Raw genomic sequence first — 24,989 nt, forward strand, 5'->3', positions numbered from 1 at the left:
TTCTACCTCAAAAATAAATCTCAAAATATTCACTTCTTTCTCTCTATAATGCCCTTCCCATCACCTCATTAATTTTTCAATTAAAAATTAAAAAAAAAAATTTTTCTTTTGGCCATGTGACATGCAGGATCTTTGTTCCTCAACCAGGGATCAAACCTGTGTCCCATGCAATGAAAGCACAGAGTCTTAACCATTGAACCACCAGGACCACCCTTCCCATCATTTCAAAGCCATCACTATCTCCCTGTCACTGCAAGGGCCAGTTCTCTCTGCTTCCCACAAATCCTGCTTCAATTCATTCTTGAAATAACTGCCAAGGTCATCTTTTGTCCTTCTAAAGGAATGCCCATGACCCATATCCGTCAGTAGCAGCAATAAGAACAATAAATTAAGCAGCAAGATACAGAGAAGAAAGAAAAAAATTAATCACTATCCCACTGCCCAGAAATAAGCATTAACCATTTCTTGAATACCATTTGGCTCTCTATCAGTACAGACAGCTAGAGAGACTGATAGATTACAGAAGAAAAAGTTATAAAAATGGAACCACAGTACATGTTATATATAATAAAAGAAGCTATTTAAGTTTTGTTTGTAGATAAAAGGGAAAAATAGCAGAGGGAAAATGAACAAATTACTGAATTTCAAGTAATTTATTTTTCATCATGAGAAATATTAATGTGTAAAAGAGTCAGAGATAAAAAAACAACTCCTCATCACCTACCAGAAGGATGAGGAAAACAGTATCTTTATGCTTACTTCCATTTCCCCTCTCCCAATCTACCAATTGCTGAGAGTTATATTAGTTAATTTTAAAATGTTGACATATACAATATTTACATTCTGTTTTGTAACCACAATTTCCAAGGCAAGTTTAGTTTTAGTTCTATGAATTCAGCACTCACAAACAGACCTTTTAGCCTGGCTTCATTTCAGCATCCTTTATATGAGTAATTATTTGGTTGATTGGATTTCAAAGGGCTCTTGGCTTCTGTATTTCCTGAGATCTTTGAGCTTGAGACTTGCTGCTTGGCAGCGCATAAAATTCTCAGGTCCTACATTCTTTTTCTCTGTACCCTGTAGACATGGCTCCTCCATTTGCTGCCAATGCGAATTCCATGGGAAAATCTCAGGCTAAACAATTTTTCCTACCTTGTCTATGGCTTACTTTCCCTTCGTGGACGCTCTCTCCTTTCATATTCTTTTTCTACTATTTTAATGATGAAATATTTCATGTATATAGAAAAGTACAGAAAATAGCACATCATCCAATCATAATCTTTTCTGAATTTAAACATTAAAAAGTATTTGCTTTAGGTCCCTTAAAACAAATAAAACTTACAGATCTAGGTGAAGGCCTCCACGTGCAAACCTTTATTGCCCTGACCTTCTCCACAGCTGTAGCCAGTGTTGGGGAGGAAGAAATTTTCCTCTGCCCTCCTAGGTTCTTCTGGCTGGTCTAAGAATTAAATTGACATGAGACCAATTAACAGGAGAAAATAAAATAAAAGTTTAATAATATGTATATGTGGGAGAGACCCAGGAAAACTGCATATTAGTATCTCACCAGAATGGTCAAAACCCTCACTTTAAGTACCATCTTCAGCTAAAGACAAAAGAGGAATTTGGGGAGCAGTGGTTTGGAACTTCAGAGGGAAGGAAGATAATTCAGTTGGAGATGGAAAAGCAAATATTTGGTAAATAAATGTTTGCTGGGCCATGACGGGACAATGGGACACTAGTGGACTCTGATCTTGCCCTACCACACCTAGCCTAGATTCTTTGCAGGTATCTTTGGTGATAGCTTTGTTTTGGCTTTTATCTAAATTCTTTAGGCAGGGCTTCCCTGATGGGGCACTGGATAAGAATCCACCTGCCAATGCAGGGGGACATGGATTTGATCCTTGGTTCCAGAAGATTCCACATGCTGTGGAGCAGCTAAGCCCATGCGCCACAACTACTGAGTCTCTGTGCCGAAACTGCTGCAGCCCAGGCACCTAAAGCCTGTTCTCTGCAACAGGAAAAGCCAGGGCACTGCGAGGAGGAGTCGACCCCTCCCTCCTTGCTCCCCCACAACTGCTGGCTGCAGCTAGAGAAAACCCACGCAAAGCGACAAATATCCAGCTCAACCAAAATAGAAATATATATATTTTTTGGCAGCTAAGGGGGAGGTAAAGAGATGCAAAGATCTGGTTCATTGGAAAAGACCCTGATGCTGGGAAATATTGAAGGCAAAAGGAGAAGGGGGGTGGCACAGGATGAGATGGTTAGGTAGTATCATTGACTCAATGGACATGAATTTTGAACAAACTAAAGGAGATAGTGGAGGACAGAGGAGCCTGGCGTGCTGCAGATCATGGGATCTCAAGGAGTTGAACACGACCTAGTGACTGAAGAACAACAACAAAAAAGAAAGACTTACTGAATCTTATGTTTCTTAAAGTTAAATGAATCTTCAAGCCAAAGGGACACATTTTGGGGTGGCAAAGTTTGCTCTCATACATCACCATCCCCAATTATGTGTTTATGATTCTCTCCGCTAAAAAAGATAATTTTGATCACATATGTACATATTCCTAAGCAATATGTTATTTAGTATTGCATGTTCTTGCACTTTAAATAAATAGTACCATAATGCGGAGATTCTTTTGGGACTTCCTCTTTTGTTTTATCCATATTGATGGAGTTGATTTGTTTTCATTACTGTATCATATTTCGTTGTTTAAATATGCTCTAATTTATTTATCTATACTGTTGATGAACACTAGGGCCCTTTTCATTTTTTTCTATTTCTTTTAAAACTATTTTATTATGTATTAATTAAAATTTTTGTTGTATTATAACAAGGAAACATAATTATAACCTGTGTAATAATGATTCTTTGGAACTTATTGAGACTTCTTTTGCATCCTAGAGTTTATTCAATATTACATGATCCACATGTGCTAGAAAAAAATGTTTATTTTCTTTTTGTTGAGTGTAGAATTTATATATATATATATATATATATATATATATATAGACTAATAGTATGAATTTACCAATAACATCATTCAGCTATTTTATATTTCTGTTTATTTTTTGTCTCCTTAATCAGTTTCTGAGAAGAGTGTATTACAATTTCTAACCATAATTTGTTTATTTATTTCTTCCAGAAGTTTTGTTAGCTGTTGCTTTATATAGTTTGAAGCTATATTACTGGTATATTACTGTTCATGATGTTTGTATTTTCTTGTATTATGTTCCTCTTGTTTCTTATATTTTTTTCAACTTGAATTCTCTTTTATCAAACATCAAAATTACTTCCCTGATATTTCTTAAAAAAAAACAACAGCAACTATTTATTTATTTATTTGGCTGCAGTCAGTCTTAGTTGCAGCATGTTGGACCTAGTTCCCTGACTGGGGATGGAACCTGGGCGCCCTGCATTGGGAGCACAGAGTCCTAGCCATTGGACAACCAGAGAAGTCCCCCTGATATTTCTTATGCTTTATATTTACCTGGTATATTTTCACCTGTTTTTTAAAATTTTATTTTGTTGTTGTTGTTCAGTCACTAAGTCGTGTCTGACTCTGCAACCCCATGAACTGCAGCATGGCAGTCTTCCCTGTCCTTTACTATCTCCCGGAGTTTGCTCGAACTCATGTCCATTGAGTTGGTGATGCCATCCAACCATCTCATCCTCTGTCCTTCCCTTCTCCTTCTGCCCTCAATCTATCCCAGCAACAAGGTCTTTTCCAATGAGTCAGCTCTTCGCATCAGGTGACCAAAGTATTGGAACTTCAGCTTTAGTGTCAGTCCTTCCAATGAATATTTGGGGTTGATTTCCTTTAAGATTGACTGGTTTTATTTCCTTGCTGTCCAAGGGAAGGGACTCTGAAGCATCTTCCCCAGCACCACATTCTGTTTTTTTTTTTTTAATATTTTAAATTTAATGTTTTTTTTTTTTTAACATAAAAACATTTTGTATTGGGGTATAGCTGATGAACAATGTTGTGATGTTGTGGTAGTTGCAAGTGAACAGCAAAAGGACTCAGCCATATATATATACATGTAAATATTTAAAACATTTCTTTTAAATGTTTCTCTGGTATGCAACATATTGCTGAAAATAATTTTAAACCCAATCTGAGAATCTTTTAAGAGGTATGTTTCTTTTGTTCGTCTTTATTACAGACACTGGAACTTCCCTGATGGCTCAGACGGTAAAGAATCTGCCTGCAATGCAGGAGACTCAGGTTCTATCTCTGGGTCAGGGAGATTCCCTGGAGAAGGGCATGGCAACCCACTCCAGTATCCTTGCCTGGAGAATTCCATGGACAGGGGAGCCTGGCAGGCTACAGTCCATGGGGTCTCAAAGACTCATACAGGACTGAGCTGATAACACACATTACAGATATCTATATAGTATTAAGACTTATGCTGCCATTTTATTTTGATTTTTCATATAGTGTGCTTTTTTGGTCATTTCCCCGCACTTTTTTCTTTCTTGCTTTCCAAAGGATAAAGCCAACTTTCTTCTTACATTTCAAAAGTTATACCTTCTCTATTTAAAAAATGTTGTGATTGCTTTAACTTGACCCCGTGTTCCTCCTTGGAATAATTTCTAAGTGTATCATTCATTTTATATTTCCCTTAACAGGAAAAGTACTTTTTCACACCCTCATATTCTTTCAGTCTTGTCCTTTCCTCTCTCTCATATCCCATCATCTTGACAGTCCCTAAAATTCAGGTTGATTCTTCTTTTGCTTAAGTCCCCAACCAAATGCTAGCTGTCTTGTCCTTCAAGTGCTTTCCCTCAGGCTAATAATAAAATTCTATGCCAAGTCCCTTGTCTTTTTCTTTTTGCAAATATAACCTGCAGCAACTGGAGATTCTGCTCTCCAACTAACCATTTCATTCTCTCTCTCCCCATTGCCCTTTGGCTGTTTAAAATAATCAGATTTTATTTTATTTTTTTGCCACACTACACAGCCTGTGGGATCTTAGTTCTCTGGAGTTGTCCCCTTTCCCCCCTTCTCCCCTGAAGTGGAATTACAGAGTTCTAACCACTGGACAGCCCTAAGGATATTTTTTTAATACCCTCACATTTGATTGACTATTTGGCTCTTTGCAAGATTCCTCTGAATATTCTAAAACTTTGTGGGAACCTGCTATAAAGCACAGGAAGCTCAGCTGGCACTCTGTGATGACCTAGATGGGTGGGAAGGAGGTTCAAGAGGGAGGGGATATATGTATACATATAGCTGATTCACTTCATTGCATAGCAGAAGCTAACACAACATTGTAAAGCAATTATATTCCAATAAAAAAACAAAACTAGGGAAAAAATTGCTATTTTATCTTCTTGCATTTAGTGTTTCTGTTGAGGAGTCTGATGTCACTTTGATTTTTATTCCTTTTTATTTCTTTTGAAGATATTTAGAATTTTATCTGATTTGATGTTCTTAAATTTCGATATGAGTTTGAATGTGTTTTCCCCCTCCCCCTCCTTAGTTACCCCAATTACCACTTAGCAAATGTGTTCAACTTGAGACCTTTCACCTTTCTCTAATTCTCAGAAATCTATTACCATGTTTCTTCAGCTATATCTGCCCCTTTTTTTTCTTCCGCTCTTTGGGGAATCCTATTATCCTGATCTCACACTTTTTATGTCGTTTAGCATCTTTTGAAATATTCTGTCTCTTTAATCTTTTCTTCTGCCCTCTGGGAGACTTTATTTTCTTGGGTTCCAAAATCACTGCAGATGGTGACTACAGGCATAAAGTTAAAAGATGCTTGCTCCTTGGAAGAAAAGCTATGACAAACCTAAATACCATATTAAAAAGCAGAGACATTACTTTCCTGACAAAGGTCCGTATAGTCAAAGCTATGGTTTTTCCAGTAGTCATGGATGGATGTGAGTTGGACCATAAAGAAGGCTGGGCTCGGGAATTCCCTGGTGGTCCAGTGGCTAAGACTCTGCGCTCCTGATACAGGGGGGCTGGGTTCGATCCCTGGTCAGGGAACTAGATCCCACATGCCACAACTAAGACTCTATGCAGCCAAATGAATAAAAATAAATGTTTAAAAAAAAAAAAAAAAGAAGGCTGGGCTCCAAAGAATTGATGCTTTTGAACTGTAGTGTTGGAGAAGACTCCTGAGAGTCCCTTGGACTGCAAGGCGAACCAAACAGTCAATCCTAAAGGAAATCAGTCCTGAATATCCATTTGAAGGACTGATGCTGAAGCCAAAACTCCAATACTTTGGCCTCCTGATGCGAAGAACTGACTCACTGGAAAAGACCCTGATGCTGGGAAAGATTGAAGGCAGGACAAGGGGACAACAGAAGATGAGATGGTTGGATGACATCACCAACTCAGTGAACATGAGTTTGAGCAAGCTCTGGGAGTTGGTGATGGACAGGGAGGCCTGGCGTGCTACAGTTCATGGGGTCACAAAGAGCTGGACATGACTGAGCAACTGAACTGAACTGAACTGGGAGATTTCCTCAGCCTGATCTCCCAGTTCACCCATTTGTTCTCCAGCTGTGTCTATCCTTTATTTTTTCCCCAATTGTTGTGCTTTTAATGTCAATGAATATGTCTTTTATATTCGATAAGTCTACTCAGTTCTCTTTTTATGGCTTCTTGTTTTTTATTTCTATCATTTGTTCTTTATATTTTGAGGATATTTATGATCTTATTTTAACTTCTTGGTTCATCAAGTTCAACATTTCTGTTCCAAACAGTTTAGGTTGCTCTTTTATCTATGTCATTATAATAGTTAATCACTTCAGGTTCTGATTATTTTGGCTTGCAAGTTTCCTGGGCTGGGGTGGGATTTGTTCTCACTTGGTTCAGAGGGTAAAGTGTCTGCCTGCAATGCGGGAGACCTGGGTTTGACCCCTGGGTCGGGAAGATCCCCCCTGGAGAAGGAAATGGCAACCCGCTCCAGTATTCTTGCCTGGAGAATCCCATGGATGAAGGAGCCTGGTAGGCTACAGTCCACGGGGTCGCAGAGTCGGACACAACTGAGTGACTTCACTTCACTGTGTCTGGTGATGGTGTTGGGCCCCTCAGCCAAAGACACCAGAGAACTAGGGTCACTATTCTCTCTGCTGCCACTCTACTAGGCAGCATTGTGGGGAGGGATATACCTTCAAACTTTAATTTAAAACTCTGGGAAGAGGCAGTCTCTTTAGTCCTTCAGCTCTGGGGATTTACAGAAGGAGGAGGCTTGGCTGCCTTAGGTCAGTCCACACCTATTTTCATCAGCTTCTTATCTTGACAAGGCTTTTATGTTGTCCTGTTTGTAGTCCGCTGTCAAGAGTTCTTATCTTTCCATGGAGGCAATCATCTTGTTATTCTTTTTCTAATCCTTACACCTTAAGAAAAATGGTCATAATCTTCAATTTAATGTTGAGTAAGGTGGTAATAGTGGGAATCCTTTCCTTGTTCTTGACTTTTATAATAATTTAAAGCATTCATTTACTATTGAGAATGAAATTCCAGTAGGTTTTTGATAGATACTCTTTGTTAGTTAAGATACTTTTTTCCATTCCTGGATCACTAAGAGTTTTTACTATGAATGGGTATTGAATTTATTCTGGCATCTGTTGAAATAATCATATAATTTTAATTTTTAACCTGTTAATGAGGTGACTTACATTAATACAGTTAAAACCATCTCTGCATTCATGGCATTGACCCAACTTAATCATGATGCATCTTTCCTGACTGTAATGCTGGATTCCATTTGCTAATAGCTTATTTAGGCTTCTGCATCTGTAAGCATAATTGAGATGGATTTCTAATTTTCCTGTCTCATATGGTACATTTCTGGTGCTAGCATCGAGGGTGAGCTACTTAGTCCACAGATTTGGCTGTGTGTAACGAATACCAAAAATAGCAGAGGCAAGGAGGAGGCAGAAATTGATTTCTTTATCTTGTACTATCTGGAGGTTTGTGGTGTAGGGCTGGTTTGGTGGTTCTGCCTAGCTGTCTCTGGTTTGTATGGTTCAAATGGCTCATCTTTATTTTAAGCAGCAGTGAAGGAACGATGGCATGTTCTCTGCCATTCAGGGCATGAATCAGAACTTGCATGTATCAAACAAACCAACAAAAGTTGCGTATATCACTGCTACTGGCCGGAGTTGGGACCAAATCCAGGTTCAGCTCAGAAGTCAATGTTTGAGAGACAAGGGTTGATGGGAAAAGACAGATGCTTTATTCAGGAAGTCGGCAACCTAGGAAGATGGATCAGTGTTACCCAAACCATCTCTCAGCTGCCAGTTAGATGGAAAAGGATTTAATAGGGAAAAACTGGGAACTTTCAGGGTGTGCAGGCAGGGGCTACATGCAGAACAGCACAGTCAGCTCTGACAAGCATCTCAAAACCGGCCATGCAGTGACCTGGTCAGTATCAGCATGTTTTAAACGTAATCTACAGCTCCAGGGTTGATTTGTTCACATTTCCTTGAGGCCCATTTCTGATGTTAGGCAAGCTGTAGATATCAGTACTGCTCAAGATGGAATAGCTTATATCAAGGTTACAGTTTGGTCATCATGCAGCTAGCCTTTTCCTTCTGGTGATGGTTTTAGTATTCACAAAACAACTCAGGAATTTGTATTGGACACTGGTTTCCATGTCCTTCAGGAGAAGCTAAGATTTCTGGGACTGCCAGATGGTTGACCTGTTGTTTAAATTGTTACTGGTTCTCCTGGCCCAGCTTCTTCTATCTTTTGTTATTATATATTCACATTCTTTCAATCCCTGACTCTTGAGCTGGCTTTTTGTGACTCACGGAATGCCTGGGAGACCAAAGGTTTTCTATGAATTAGCAGCAAGTGGAGGGCATGGATGGTGGGGTGCGGTTTGCCCCGGGAAGGCCCCATAGTTTCCTGCTCTGTTCCATCACTTTTATCTACTTCTCTTGGCCAGAGCTTAGTCATGTGGCAAGGAAGACTGGGGACTGTGGCCTTTACTTGAACTTAAAAGTAACCATTCTTTTGCTACGAGAGATAAGAGGAGAATAGGTAATGGGACAACCAGCAGTCTTTACCTCAAAGATTATTGCATATCTGCCTCATAAAGTAAGCTATGCACTGTTTTCTCTTTTTCTGTTTTCTGGAAATATAAATTTTGCATAAGATTTTTTTTCTTGGCTATTTGGTAAACGTTGGCAAAAATCATCAGGATCTGTTTTATTTTTAATTTTTATCTTTGTTGTGTGGATTTATACTACTAATCAATTTCTTTAATAGTTACAGGGCTTCAGTCTTCTTAGTCCATGTTGATGAGTTTTATATACAGATATATATTTCTCCCCTGCAAAACTGCCTATTTTATGTAATTTTTCAAATGTCACTCTCAGTTTTATCTGGGGAAATCCTGGTTAATCTGTTTTAAGAGTTTGGGCCTTCAAAATCATTTTGCTTTTGTTGAGAACCCCAGGCCATTACCAGTTTAGCACCACTTTTTATGCTAACTTTTTATCTCCAGATTTTCTGAACCATGCCAGCCCCGTAAACTAAAACCCCAAATCTGCACAAAGGCAGACCCAAGGTTAAAATTTCTCTAGGAAGACTATTTTTCCCCATCCAGAGTCCAGATCAAGCTATAGGAGCTTCCTTGTAATCTCATTTTGCTGGTGGGAGATTTTCCTTTCAGGCCATTCTTTCACTATGGAAGCAGTCCTTTGAGGGTCTTTGCTTCGTGTAAAGGGCTTTCCAATTCCCAGCTACTTGCAGATAAAAGACTCATTTCTTCTCAACTGATCCCTAAAAACTGAAGCCCTTTGTTTCTGAGACTAGAAACCACCCCTTCCCAAGGACAGCTGTAGCATTAACTCACGCTCACTCCTTAGTTTTTAGCTTCTCCTTTGCTTTGGGCCTCTGAAAATTTCCTTTCTTGTGAGCTTAGCTATGAATTAGAAAAAGTATGAAAGTTACATCTCAATCAGAGAGAAATAGAAGTCTAATTCTTTTTTATTTCTTCCTTTTTTAAGTTGAAGTATAGTTAATGTACAATGTTATGTTAGTTTCAAGTGTCAGCAGTGATTCAGTTACACATACACATTCCACATACTCTTTTTCAGATTCTTTACCATCAATATAGACATTACAAGACATTGAGTGTAGCTCTTGGTGCCATACAGTAGGTCCTTGTTTTTACTTCTTTTGTGTACAGTAGTGTGTATATACTAATTTGAGATTTTTCTTGTTTCTCGAGGTCAGATTATATCGCTATAAACTGCTCTCTCAGAACTGCTTTTGCCGTGCCCCATGAGTTTTGGACTGCTGTGCTTCCATTGTCATTTGCCTCTACTTACTTTTTGATTGCCTCTCTGATTTCTTCAGAGGTCCATTGGTTATTTGGTAACATACTGTTTAGCCTCTACGTATTTGTGTTTTTTCCAGTTTTTTTTTTTTCCTGTAATTGATTTCTAAGCTCATAGCCTTGTGCTTGGAAAAGATGCTTGATATCATTTCAATTTTCTTGAATTTACCGAGGCTTGATTTATGGCCCAATATGTGATCTATCCCGGAGAATATTTCTTATGCACCGAGAAGAAAGTGTATTCTGCTGCTTTTGGGTGCAATGTCCTGTAAGTAGTGCGTATATGTTAATCCCAACCTCTTAATTTATCATCCCCCATCCCGTTTGGTAACCATAAGTTTGTTTCCTATGTCTGAGTCTATTTCTGTTTTGTAAATAAGTTCACTTTTATCATTTTTTAATTTTATTAAACACTTTTGATTAATTAGTTAATGTTTTGGCCTCACTGTGCGGCATGTGGGATCTCAGTTCCCAGATGAGGGATTGAAACCATAGGCCCTGCACTGGAAGCTCAGAGTCTTAACTACTGGACTGCCAAGGAAGTCCCCGTATCATTTTTTGAGATTCCACGTATTAAGTGATATCATATAATATTTGTTTTAACCTGACTTACTTCACTTAGTTTAATTATCTCTGGTGTTTCCATATTGCTGTATACTCCGCCATTTTTCGTGGAGAGTGCCCCAGAGTCATGTTTAAGACTGAAATTAAATTTTACCATCCTATTACTTAAAATCCTTCCCCGGTTTCCTATTGTGCTTAGAATAAAATCCATAACACCGGCCTACAAGGCTCTGCATGACTCAACCCCCTTCTGACTTCTGCAGCTCTATCTTACGCTATTCTTTCCCTCGCCATCCACGCCCCATCCACACTGGTCTTCATTTGCTTCTTTCACACCCCAAATTCCCTCCCATCTCTGGGTCAATGCCTGGAATGCTCATCCTCCACACCCTTTGGGGGAACTCCTCACCCCTCAGGAGGCCCTTCCTGACCACCCTGCCCAGGTGATGATTCTCTCTCATTGCACCCATTGGTTTTCATGCATAGCTCTTACTACAACTTGTTATTTACATTTACTTGCTGTCATCCTCACTTGATTACATGCCCCACCAGTGTAAGGAATGTGTCTGTTTTTTTTTCACCAGTGTATCCCCAGGGACTGCTGCAATGTTACTACTTAATTAACATTTGTTGAGTGTATGAATCAGGAATGAAATGGAGAGCTGTACCCTTGAGAGCCACACTGAGGAGTTTATTTATTTATTAAAAAAAAAAACCTTTTAATTTTATATTGGAGTATAGCAAATTCACAATGTTTTGACAGGTTCAGGTGCATAGCAAAGCAATTCAGCCACACATATACTTGTATCCATTCTTCCCCAAACTCCCCTCCTATTGAGGCTGCCACATAACATTGCACAGAGTTTCCTACGCTGTACAGTGGGTCTTTGTTGATTATCCATTTTCAATACAGCAGTGTGTGCATGTAGGTCCCAAACTCCCTAACTATCCCTTCCCCCATCCTTCTTCCCTGTTAACCGTAGGATTGTTCTCTAAGTCTGTGAGTCTGTCTCTGTTTTGTAAATAAGTTCATTTATATAATTTCTTTTTAGATTCTCCATACACACTGAAGAGTTTAAATGATGTGATGGTCAGTGAAGAGCTCCAGAAGTTTCTTGAGTAAGTGAGGGATAGAATGGATAGCTATGATCAGAATGAATGAAGGGAGGGGCTGTGGTCCAGGAAGAGACTGGTGAGGCTGCTCTCCCAGGGCAGCTGGGGTGAGGCTGTAGCTACAGGCACAGAGAGGAAGAGCTGGCCAGGTGAGGTTCCCCGGGAAACCCGGCAGCACTTGGTCTCGGCTCAGTGAGGACCTGGGCTGGTGAGGCTGCCTGGCTGGGCCTGGGGTTTCTACAGAAGAAGGCAGGATGATGGCCATCGGATGACCAGGGGAGCAGAGAGAGGCTGAGACTCTCAGGGGAGGGTGGGGCAGCCTGAATGCAGAGTCACGCTCTTTCAAGCTGGTAAAGAATCTGCCTGCAATGCGGGAGACCTGGGTTTGATTCCTGGGTCGGGAAGATCCCCTGGAGAAGGAAACGGCAACCCACTCCAATATTGTTGCCTGGAGAATCCCACGGACAGAGGAGCCTGGCAGGCTACAGTCCATGGGGTCACAAGAATCGGACACGACTTAGTGACTAAACCACCACCAAAGTGAAAGGATGATGATGCTGTGAGAAAGAGGGGGAGAAAGAAAGGAGATGGAGGGAAGCAAGCAAGAGAGAAAAGGATAGAACACTAATGTCAGCCACCAGCAGAGATAGGGAGAAGAGCAACCAGGGAAGTGACTAGAGAAGAAACTAGGGTGAAGGAGAGGCAGGCAGTGGGGGTGATTGAGGAGTGGTGCTCTGCAGCCAGGCCAAGCTGCGTTTCAGTCCTGGCTCTACGCTTAATCCCCTGAGCTTCTGTTTCCTGATCTATTAATCACAGACATTCCCCACATTACAGGGTGGTTGGGAGGATTAAATTAGATAATGTAGGTATAGTACTTGAAACAGTGTTTACACAGAGTAAACACTCAGTACATTTGCGTTTCTCCCCTCCTACTTGACTGCTGCCCTCTTTCTGTTTTAGAAGCAGATGTTTATCAAGCCAGAAGCTGGGCAGGTTTAAAAAGTCTTTATTACTTAACTCAAGGATGAGCTTGTTCTGAGAGACTAATTCTTGTGAATTCTTATAACTGTGTGATAAACATAAACATTCCAGAAGCCAGCTCGATTTCTTACCAGAAGGAAAGTTTCTGTGAGAATCCAAATAAAGACCAGAGGTTAGTTGCTAAATAAACAGCCAGGAGAACTAGAGGTGGATGATCTTAACATCCTGAGTAACCTGGGATGATGACGTGTGTTTCCCCTCTTGTAGGGAATCAATTTCCTTATCCATGACATGGGGCTCAGGGAGGCATTGAACGAGATCAGCCTCGGTTGTCACCAAACTGCTATACGTGAAGCTGGTCCTAGATGTTTTACCAATTATTTGGAGAAAATATGTTCATTTCCAAGCTAGGAGAATGAATGAAGGAAACAAGCAGATTTTCCTCAATTTTAAGATTTTCTTTATTATTTTTATATTAAAAACTGTTAAAAAAAAAAAAAAAAAAAACTGTTAACACCTGATACTGTGGGTGTATGCTCAGTCATGTCTGACTCTTGCTGCCAGGCTTCTCTGTCCATGGGGATTCTCCAGGCAAGAATACTGGAGTGGGTTGCCATTTCCTCCTCCAGGGGATCTTTCTGACCCAGGGATCAAACCCACGTCTTCTGTGTCTCCTGCATTGACAGGCGGATTCTTTACCGTTGAGCCACCTGGGAAATCCCTGAGATTAGCAGAAGACAAGCTAAGAGCTCAAAAAAGTGTATAAATGTTGACAGGGAAACTAGAAATAGACTACGGTCCTTGAGTTTCAGTGGATGTGTGGGGCTTGATCCTGGTTTCATGTTGCTGACATGTCAGACGACCCCATCCGGGCAGTGACATTGTTTCTGAGTGCATATCCTGGCTTCTTTTACTGGTGTATCTGTAACGTTCACTGAGGGCTCTCTGGGGCTCTACATGTGTTATCTCGTTTGATCTGGGTGGTAGATGGCGGTGTGCTCATGTTACAGGGGTGAGAGGAACCTCCTGATTCTCAGCGGGGGTTAAGTCATGTTTGTAAGGTCACAGGTGAGCGTCGTGACTGTGGTAACTTGCTTCCTCCATTTGCAAAGAGATCCTTGATGGTAGGCTGGGTACCTTACCCACGCTGGCCATTGATAATACCCTGCGACCCTGGAAACAGGGATTGGTCAACAGCTGAACCATATGGGACCATATGGTGAACCATTATGAACCATATGGGACCAATCAAGGCTCTTCCTGGGATATGTGAACCCTGGGTTTATGAAGCTGGAACAGTCTGCGGCTACATTCTTTGATATACAGAGAGACCTTGGTACAGTAAGAGTGAAGCCAGCACGCAGAGAAACAGTGATGAGAGAAGGATGGACAGATAGATGGATGGTCTTAAGACCCCTGTTCTGGGCCCCAGGGCTGTGGCTCATGGACCTGTGAATTATCACAGTGACCTTACCAGTTATGTAACACAGTATATCCCCCTTTTTCTTCAGTGAGTTTGCCTTGAACTGCCATCTCTTATGGCTGAAAGATCTTGATCAATGGAGCTCGAATACAGTGGAGTTAAGATTCAATCTCAGACTCCAATGTCTTAACTTCTTTGCTACAACCATTTCCTAGTATTATACATTGATCTCTTAGCACATCTCTCTTTAAACCACTTCCTCATGAGCAATACCCTATGCTTTTAAAAATCACTGCTCACCTTCCTGAGTCACCTTTCTTTTTCTGAAACTGCTTTTAGCTCCTTTCTGAGATTTGGGAAGTTCCTAGATGTATCAGAACACATCAGAATGCACCTCTCAAGCTGAACGTTTCTGGGAAGAATGTTAATCACTCCCCTTTGTGTTGATTCCGGTTGGCACTAGTTTCACCAAGTGATATTCTCCATCTGTGGCCCCATATTCTGGCAAACGGCAGAACCCCACTTCAGACCTAGGTCTGTCTGACACCCAGGCCTGAGTGCTTGGCAGCAGGACAGCCAGAATCTAGGCCCCTGAGTCAGGCATCAGACTGTAGCAACTCACAGGCCCCTGTACTCTGACCTTGTAAGGAGCTGCGGGCTGGAGAGGCAAGTCCCCAAACCTGAAGTCCAGCAGTGCGGGGGAATGGCCCAGAAGGTGCCTGTGCCCCTGGGAGCCCACTCTCATGAGGACACAAATGAGGGTGAGGGCGGCTGGAGGTGGGCAGGTACAAAGAGTGGTTTGTTCCTGGCCAGACCCCTGAGGAATGACCCTGGTTAAAAGGTGTAGATAGCAGTAGAAGGGCCAAGAAGGAGGAGACCTAAGTACTGGGGTTTCTGAGGGTACTCATTGTTCACACTCCACCTCCTTTTTGAGTTTGGAGAAAGTGGACCAGAGAATATAATTTAGAACTGGAGGCCAAAGCCCTTTAAGTTCCTCTCCTGCTGCTTCTTGAGTTGACCATCCCCGTCTCATCACAGAGGGCAGCTGCCCTCCTGCCCCTGCCCCTGGGGGCAGTGTGGTCACCAGGGAGGTGAGGACAGGATAGGGCTGGCTGGTGGAAAAAGAGAGCAGCAGGCTAGGAGTGCGGCCTCTTCTATCAGAGCCGGGAGGGAGTGCTGGGGGGAGGCGTGGACCGGCCCCTCCCTCTGAAGAGCCCTTCTGAGGAGTGGGCTGTTAAGTTGCCCCCTCCCCCAAACTGGCGTCGGTAAGAAGGCTGCTTCTGGTGACACTGGAGATAGCTGGATTTGCAGGATTGTAGAAAATCAGCTTTTATTTGTTTATTTGCCTGCGCCTTGCAGCTTGTAGTATCTTAGTTCCCTGACCAGGGATCAAACCCAGGCCCCTGACAGTGAGAGTGCTGAGTCCTAAACAGTGGACCACCAGGGAACCTGCAAGTCAGCTTTTAGAAGGTTCAGGGATGGGGGTAGAGGATTTAGAGTCTTGGAAATGTGGGGTCAAAGGGAGGAGAAAGGGTGGTGGCAATGAGGGACTGTGCTTGTGCCTGCTTCTGGCCATTCACGGGACACTTGCTCCGTGTCAAACACCGGGGATCCTAGGAGTTGACCATACTCAGCATCCATGTCCCAGCAGCCTGAGCTAGTTGGGGAAGACATATAAATAAATGGCTACAACTACACGTAAAATGTGCTGTTACAGGGAGATTGGCAAAGGGCTGCAGAAGTACGTAGGAGGGACACCTAACTTAGCCCAAAACCCCACTCTGTGTGTGTACACATGAACACACATGTACACCCATGTGCTCTAGTATGTGAGGAGGCTGGGGAGTAGATCCAGGGATGCTGCACAGAGGAGTTGCTCTTTGAGCTAAATTTAAAGGGTGAGTAGGAAGAACTATATAAAAAAGATCTGCACGACCCAGATAACTACGATGGTGTGATCACTCACCCACAGCCAGACATCCTGGAGTGTGAAGTCAAGTGGGCCTTAGGAAGCATCACTACAAACAAAGCTAGTGGAGGTGATGGAATTCCAGTTGGGCTATTTCAAATTCTAAAAGATGATGCTGTGAAAGTGTTGCACTTAATATGCCAGCAAATTTGGAAAACTCAGCAGTGGCCATAGGACTGGAAAAGATCAGTTTTCATTCCAGTCCCAAAGAAAGGCAATGCCAAAGAATGTTCAAGCTACCACACATTTGTACTCATCTCACACGTTAGCAAAGTAATGCTCAAAATTCTCCAGCCAGGGTTCAACAGTACATGAATTATGAACTTGCAGATGTTCAAGCTGGGTTTATAAAAGGCAGAGGAACCAGAGATCAAATTGCCAACATCCGTTGGATTATCAAAAGAGAGTTCCAGAAAAACATCTATTTCTGCTTTATTGACTATGCCAAAGCCTTTGACTGGGTGGATCACAGCAAACTGTGGAAAATTGTTCAAGAAGCAGGAGTACCGGATTACCTTACCTGCCTCCTGAGAAATCTGTATGCAGGTCAAGAAGCAACAGGTAGAACTGGATATGGAACAACAGACTGGTTCCAAATCTGGAAAGGAGTATGTCAAGGCTACATATTGTCACCCTGTTTATTTAACTTCTATGCAGAATACATTGTGTGAAATGCTGGGCTGGAAGAAGCACAAGCTGGAATCAAGATTGCCGGGAGAAATATCAATAACCTCAGATATGCAGATGACACCACCTTTATGCAGAAAGTGAAAAAGAACTAAAGAGCCTCTTGATGAAAGTGAAAGTGGAGAGTGAAAAAGTTGGCTTAAAACTCAACATTCAGAAAACTAGGATAATGACATCTGGTCCCATCACTTCATGGCAAGTAGATGGGAAAACAATAGAAACAGTGACAGACTATTTTTTTTGAGCTCCAAAATAACTGCAGATGTGACTGTAGCCATGAAATTAAAAGATGCTTGTTCCTTGGAAGGAAAGCTATGACCAACCTAGACAGCATATTAAAAAGCAGAGACATTACTTTGCCAACAAAAGTCTATCTAGTCAAAGCTATGGTTTTTCCAGTGGTCATGTATGGATGTGAGAGTTGGACTATAAAGAAAGTTGAGCACCGAAGAATTGATGCTTCTGAACTGTGGTGTTGGAGAAGACTCTTGAGAGTCCCTTGGACTGCAAGGAGATCCAACCAGTCCATCCTAAAGGAGATGAGTCCTGGGTGTTCATTGGAAGGATTGATGCTGAAGTGAAACTCCAATACTTTGGCCACCTGATGAGAAGAACTGACTCACTGGAAAAGACCCTGATGCTGGGAAAGATTGAAGGCGGGAGGAGAAGGGGGATGACAGAGGATGAGATGGTTGGATGGCATTACCGGCTCGATGGACATAAGTTTGAGGAAGCTCCGGGAGTTGGTGATGGACAGGGAAGCCTGGTGTGCTGCAATCCATGGGGTTGCAAAGAGTTGGACACAACTGAGCGACTGAACTGAACTGAGGAGGAAATTCCCCGGCGGTCCAGTGGTTAAGACTCCGAGCTGCCAGTGCAGGGGCACTTGTTTGATCCCTGGCCAGGGAACTGAAATTCCACATACTTTGCAGTGTGGCTAAAAAAATAAATAAATAAAATAAAGGATGAGTAGGAGATTGACGACTAAGGTCCATATAGTCAAACCTATGGTTTTTTCAGTAGTCATGTATGGATGTGAGAATTGGACCAAAAAGAAGGCTGATTGTCAAAGAATTGATGCTTTAGAGCTGTGGTCCTTGAGAAGACTCTTGAGAGTCCCTTGGCCTTCAAGGAGATCAAACCAGTCAATCCTAAAGGAAATCAACCCTGAATGTTCATTGGAAGGACTGATGCTGAAGCTGAAGTTCCAATACTCTGGCCACCTAATGTCAAGAGCCGACTCATTGGAAAAGACCTTGATGCTGGGAAAGATTGAGGGCAAGAGGAGAAGGGGGTGACAAAGGATGAGATGGTTGGATGGCATCATCGACCTGATGGTTTAAGCAAACTCTGGGAGACAGTGAAGGACAGGGAAGTCTGGCGTGCTGCAGTCCATGGGGTCACAAGGAGTCTGACGTGACTGAGTCACTGAACAACAGGAGATTGACAGGGGGACAAAGCAAGAAGAAGCTTCCTGAGAGAATGAATGGCTTGGGCAAGGGCTCAGAGGTACGGAAGGGCATGGCATGTGCCTCAACGCAGTTGGGTACCTAGGGAGGTGTGCCACGCTGGGTAGCCTTCTTCTAAAGTTAAGGGAGATCACTCAGTGTTTTTACTTCTGGAGTGACATGGTCAGATCTGAATTTTAGAAGATCACCCTGGTGGCAGAACTGAGAATGGGTCAGAGTGGGGGACAAGGTTTGAGGTGGGGGAAAAGGCCAGATGTACTTGCAATAGCCTAGGAACCAGGTGATACAGTGGGATCTCAGGCGGTGTAGACAGAACTGAGCAGTATTTAGAAGGTCAGGTTGCCTGACTGGGTAACTGGAGGGCAGTAAGGGGAGGATAGGAAGACAGCCACGTTTTTGATTTGGGTCACTGTGTGAATAGAGGTATTATTTGTTGCAACAATAAGAGTCAAGGGAGGTGGCAGATCTGAGGAAGGTTTTTTTTGTTTTGTTTTGTTTTAAGCTTATTTTAGATTCAAGCCAGAGTGCATTTGGAGGGAAAGGAAGAGGGATCACTGAAGATGTCAGACCAGAGCAGGCAGAGAGATGAGCTCCTGGATACTGGGTGAGGTCCAGAAATAAGACTCAGAGGTTGGGTATAATGTGAGGGGATGGATGGTGGATGGTTGGTCTGTGTAGGAATCAGAGGTTAGGATTCTATGGGATTCTTTTTTTGATGTGGACTATTAAAAAAAAAAGTCTATATTGAATTTGTTACAAAAATGCTTTGATTTCATGTTTTGGCGTTTTGGCCACAAGGCATATAGAATCTTAGCTCCCTGACCAAGGATTGAACCCATATCCCTCACATTGGAAGGTGAGGTCTTAACCAATGGACCATGAGGGAAGTCCCTAGGGGATTCTTGATGATTGGCTCTTCTAGGGAGGTTTACCATTGTGACCACCTGTATTTAAGCCATGCCTCATTAATTGTGTGAACTTGGGAAAACTTCTCTGAGCCTCAATTTTCTCCTCTGCAAAGTGGTGGTAAGACTGTACCAACTTTCTGGGATTTTTGTGTAAATTAAATGGGCTGATATATGGACATCACTCAGCACACAGCAGGTGCCTCATAATGTCAGTCTGGACTCCTCCAGTAAAGGATATGACAAATTCATTACACATGGAAATCCAGAATGACCCAAACCCAGTGTGATAATTGCAGGTTCTCTCATGCCGAGTAGGCTGTCAGGGGATGTGCTGTGCTGGGCTCACTCAGTCGTGTCCAACTCTTTGTGACCTCATGGACTGTAGCCCGCCAGGATCCTCTGTCCATGGGATTTCCCAGGCAATAATACTGGAGTGGGTTGGCATTTTCTCCTCCAGGGAATCTTCCTGACCCAGGGATGAAACCCTCGTCCCCTGTGTCTCCTGGATTGGCAGATGGATTCTTTGCCACCGGGCCACCGGGGAAACCCCATCAGGGGATTGCTAGATAAACTATTTCGTGCAGTTTGTTAAGAGAAAATATCTCAGCAGATTTGGGGAGGGCAGAGAAATAATAAAAAGGATCCTTGTGGTGAAAAATTTTGAGTTCAGAGGTTGGTGCAACTTCCCCAAGTCGCATGCTTAAGTCAGGGGAAAGCAAGGGCCCTAGGGCCCCAACAGCGAGACCATTTCTCTTTCCCTGGAAATGCCCCAGGGATGGTGGGGAGGTTGACAGAGCTTGACAGTGTTCAGCCCCTCACTTCTGCTACCTAGGTCCTTCCTGCCTCCTCCCTATGGCTTTTAAACTGTTTACAGGCATCCAACTTCCATTTCAGAAGTCCACCTGGGCGTCTCAGCAGGACCTGTCCTGGAAACACTTCATACGTCATGCAGGTGTGAGAGGTGTGGGTGTGGGAAGGCTTGCTGGAGATGAATCAGCATTGTCTTCTCCTGCCTGAGTCAGGAGCAGGGCTGGGCAAGTGCTGGCCGACCCAGACCGGAGGGAGGGAAAGAAGAGTAGGGAGACCAGCCTGCAATGACACGTCTCAACCACCAGGGGGCATGAACAAGACGGGGAAAACCCAGGAGTTGCTGATGGGAAACCTTTGGCGCCTGGAACCACGCCTAGGGGAAAGAGGACACCCAGCTTCCCAAGCCGGGCATGGACTCAGTCACTGCCAGGATGTGCCCACTGCCTGCTTGCGTCCTGGCTTCTCTGCCTTCATGAAGAAGTGGAGAGAGTAGAATGGAATTGGACTTTGAGGGGTCAGCCTGTCCAACCCTCCTGTTCTGCAAGGGGGAAGGAATTACTCTAGATTACCCAGCAAGTTAGTGGCAAATTACTGTGATTTTCATTCAGTTTCAGGAATATGGCTCCTTGATGGGCACAGCCCTGGTCTCAATTCAGGGACAGGTGTCCTGATGCTACTCCTAGCATCAGAGGCGCTCTCTCTCCTCTCTGGTCTTCCCTTTTCCCTCACACTTTCTGTGACTCTGTTTTTCTTTGACTTTTTCTCCCAGTTTCCGTCTGACTGCCTCTTCGTCTCTTCCTCTGTCTGCCTCCTGTCTCCATCCCTGCCCGCTGGGGACTTTGCTGTGCTCCTTCCCTCAATGGGTCCCCAGAGCAAGATATTTCCCGCAGTCACTCCTCAGGGACTCATAGCTCTCTGAAGCTCTGTTTTCCAACCCAGAGTCTCAGTTCCACTCCTGGGAGCAGGCAGAGAAGTTATGATTTGGTAGCATAATCAGTGATGTGATTTCGGGAGGTGGGAAGGCTCCCTGGTACTGTCCCCAGCACCCCACCCCCTACGGTGCCAACCGTAAACTTGGGATGGCACCTGGTGTGGACAAGACCCTTTGCTCACGCGCTCCCTGCCCGGTGAGCTCACCACGTGGGAGTGAGGGCGAGAGAAGACAGGCGCACGAGTGATTCAGTTGAGATCAGAATGCTCTGAGCACAAAAGGAGTGCTTGATGTGGGACAGAGCAGGTGGAGGCAGACTCTGGTTAGCCCTGGGGCGGCTCCGTGAGGCGAGGGCATTGAACTGGCCTTTGAAGGATATGTGGGACTCCGGGAGGCAGGGATGTGGTGAGTGGGCACATTTTGAGCAGAAGGATGGGCATAGGCAGCCTTGGCCACTCCAGGTGCTCAGGCACAGTGAGCAGGCAGTTACTCCTAACTGCAGGAGTGCAGGAGAGGTTGGATATGCAGGTAGGGGTTGGATATGCAGGTATGGGCCAGAGCCCGAGCACCTCACTTCCAGCAAGGGCCATGGGGACGCCACCGCAGAAGTACCATCTGCCTAAGTCCATCAGTTAAAATGGAAGAAGTGTTGTAAAAAGCAATGCATTGCACCCCACTGATCCTTACCCTCAGGGAGAACAATTTTTATTCCAAGCTCGATCTGAAATAGGTTTTGACAGAGAAGAGCAGTAGCACAAGGGGGCCAAGTGCCTTGGGGAGGAAGGACACTGGGTGGCTTTGCAGAGGTGTAGGTGGGGGTACTGGGGGCCCCCGAGGCCTGATTTCATCTATGCTGCTCAGGCTGCCCCCAAGTCCCACTGCGAGTGACCTCCAGGGAAAGAGCAGCCTGGCTTGATGTCTGATCCTCTGTGGGTTCTCAGGCTGAGTTTCTCTGTGGTGTCATGACCCAAAACTCCCCAGAGTGGGCCTGATGAGGGGGTCTCTGTTCCAGGGCCCTGTCTGCCAGAGCTGGGTTGGGGTTTCCGCCTGCTGCCTCGTGACTTCGGCTGCCCTAGCCCTGGGGGAGGAGGGCGGTGCCGCTGAGTCACTGCCTGAGCCTCTGGGCCTGGAACCGAGGGTGAGTCACCTCGGACTCGGGCCGCCGGAGGAGGGAAAGAAGCTGGTGGACATCTGGAGGGGGGAGGGGAGCTGGCACACAGGAAGGGCGGTGCCCGGACTGGATTGAGGCAGTAGGCAAGGGGGCCTGGGAAGGGGCCGTGTGAAGTCTGCTCTTCTCTGAAAGGCCCTCCCCTGGGCTGGGTCCTAAGAGGCCTCAGTGTTTGCCTTTCTCTGGGGAGGGGCCTGGACGAGCGGGTGAGCGAGGCCGAGGCTGTGGCCTCGTCCCCGGCCTGGCCTCCTGGCTTGGGAAGCTGTGCGGGCCCCCTCCTCACCTGCCCACCTCCCGACCTGGAGGAGACTCTCGTTTTCTCCTCCCTGCAGCCCTCCTGGGCCTTCCTTACACACAGAGACTGCTGCTCACCCCAGCTCACTATAGCAGAGCCATCTCCCACCTCACTGTCTCCCTGTCTCCTGCCAGACCCCTTCCTACCCGAAGGGGGCCTTTCCAGGTCTTTTAAAGCACACCCACTTGCCTTGGTTCATCACTGAAAGTTATTCTGGGGCCGGCTATTAAAAGTCACTGTTTCCCTCGTTCCCTGCGGTCACCCCTGCCCTCTTCTTCCTGATAGCCCCCAGCTGCCTGCTGGTTCCCAGCACACACACAGGCCCGTGAAGTCCCAGCACACACCGGCAACTTCTGGCCCGACAGTGAACTGTGACTCGCAGGCATTTGTCATGAGAATAAGGCTGGGCCTGAATCTCCAGGCCCCTGTGAACAGGGGCGGCCTCCCCTCGCCCAGGGCCCAGAATACCTTTTCCCCGTGACACCTCCCGCTCCCGCTGTGGCCAGGGTGGGGCCGGGGGAGGCGCTGCCCTTGGCTGCCCAGAAAGGGAGGGACTGGGAGGGGATGTGAGGGGGTGGCAGGAGGCCAGGCTTTGGCGGGATCAGGTTAGGGCAGGTTTGGTTTCCTTAAAATGCAAAGTTGGGGGCCAGTGGGGCTAGCATATAAATTCCAACTCCGGGCATCTGGCCCTTTGCTTTCCTTCCCGAGTCTCTCTCTGCTCTCTGGTCTGGTGAGTACCTCTGTCCTGGGCAGGGCCGGGTGGGCAAGACCCCCATGGGTTTCTGCCTTTGTCCCTTTGGCATTTTTGTTTTTTTAATGGATTTTTATGGGAGCAGAGCTGATTTACAGTGTTCTGTTAGTTTCTGCGGTATGTCCCCTTAGGTTGCTCTTGTCTCCTGGTTCTCTTGGTGGAAGGCCCGGGGCCTCTGTGGGTCTCTGCATTTGGGGGGACCTCCTCCCCAAATGTGTCAGATAGAGGCTTTTTCCCAGTTCCTCTGTGAGGTTTAGGGGTTACTCTTGTGCTGTGTCTGCATCTTTCAGCCTGAGTGTCGGTCTAGAGGTACTTCCTGGGGGTTTGGGCCTAGGCATATGAAGTGTGTGTGGTGGTGGGAGGATTGGGGGGGGGGCGGTGCTTTAAGGAGAATCCTGGTTTTTTTTTTTTTTTGAAAAGTCCTGGATTCCAGCAGGACGAAGAGCCAAGGATCTCAAGCGAATGGGCCTGCCGGTGTCCCTGCCCTGAGCAGCGGCATAGCTCTACCGCGTCGGTCTTCTCCCACCTCCTGAGGGCAGGGCTGGAAGGATGGGCCCAGGGTGCTTCTTGCCTCTGGCGCCTGCTCCTCCGGCCTCACCCTGGGACCTGCCTAATCCTCCCAGGGTGGTGTGACCGCTCTGAGAGGCAGGGCCTTGGAAAGGATGACCTCCAAGTTCTGCCCTTGGTCTCAGATTCTGTCCTGATCCTGGGGTACTGGGCTTTTGATTTCTTGAATTCCCGTCCCGGGAGAATCCTTCCTGTTAGGGAGAGTGTTCAGTTGCCAGCACCCCTGCCCCGGTGCCTCCAGCGTGAGGGGAGACACAGTCCCTAGCTGGTGAGAGCCCCTGGTCTGACGGAGGATACAACCTTCCCAAGGGAGCTTTCAGTTAGATGGGGAAGTCACTCCTCAGGGAACCTTGTACCCCTGGGCTGTAGCCAAGGACACTTCCAGAGCCCAGTGAGCCCCACTAACTAGCACGTGCAGACTCCTGTCTCTGCAGCCCTGGCACAGAGCCCACTGGCCTATGATAGAAGCTGACAGAAAGGATCCCCAATGGGACTCTGGCCACCCTGCTGCTTTTTGTTTTTTTTTATCCCCCATAGACGCTCTGGGTCCCAAGTATGATGGGAGGAGACATGGAGCCCTTCCAAATACAGGGAAAGGTCTAGCCTCTGCCTCACCCACCTAGTGTGAGATGGAGGTATGGCTTCTGGCCAGGGAGCCACAGGCTGAGGAGGAGACACAGCCCTGCCTGCCCATTCAGAGAGGGACTTGGAAAAGCAGCTTGGGGCTCAAGGGCAGCAGACGGTCCTGCAGGCTGGGCTGAGGCATCTCCCTCACTTGCCATCCCTGTAGCCTTGGATCCAAGATGTCCAGTCCCCTGGAGCAGGCGCTGGCTGTGATGGTCGCCACCTTCCACAAGTACTCTGGCCAAGAGGGAGACAAATTCAAGCTGAGTAAGGGGGAGATGAAGGAGCTTCTGCACAAGGAGCTGCCCAGCTTTGTGGGGGTGAGTGGGGCTGGCCGGGGGTGAGAGGGGCCTGGTATACGGGGTGGGGGCCCAGGACGAATCTCTTCTCCCTCCCTGGGCGGGGGTGA

At 45.3% G+C, this 24,989-nt stretch overlaps 1 protein-coding gene across 5 annotated transcripts in view; it reads left to right on the plus strand.

The window, feature by feature from the left end:
• Positions 1 to 24,989, plus strand: part of S100A2 (S100 calcium binding protein A2) — a 29,303-nt gene that overhangs the window by 2,551 nt on the left and 1,763 nt on the right. Inside the window, exons 1-4 of one of the 5 annotated variants that reach the window (XM_043877362.1) lie at positions 9,967 to 10,588; positions 11,937 to 12,003; positions 20,329 to 20,386; positions 22,188 to 23,368. In XM_043877362.1, the coding sequence (XP_043733297.1) occupies positions 10,582 to 10,588; positions 11,937 to 12,003; positions 20,329 to 20,386; positions 22,188 to 22,421 (366 nt within the window). In that variant the 5' untranslated portion in view covers positions 9,967 to 10,581 and the 3' untranslated portion in view covers positions 22,422 to 23,368. Of the gene's footprint in view, positions 1 to 9,966; positions 10,589 to 11,936; positions 12,004 to 19,063; positions 19,131 to 20,328; positions 20,387 to 22,187; positions 23,369 to 24,746; positions 24,901 to 24,989 lie in introns of those variants that run through there. The other 4 variants (XM_043877361.1, XM_043877363.1, XM_043877360.1 and 1 more) reach the window with 4 other exon arrangements.

Source organism: Cervus elaphus, chromosome 20 (genome assembly GCF_910594005.1).
Source record: "Cervus elaphus chromosome 20, mCerEla1.1, whole genome shotgun sequence".
NCBI lineage: Eukaryota > Metazoa > Chordata > Mammalia > Artiodactyla > Cervidae > Cervus > Cervus elaphus.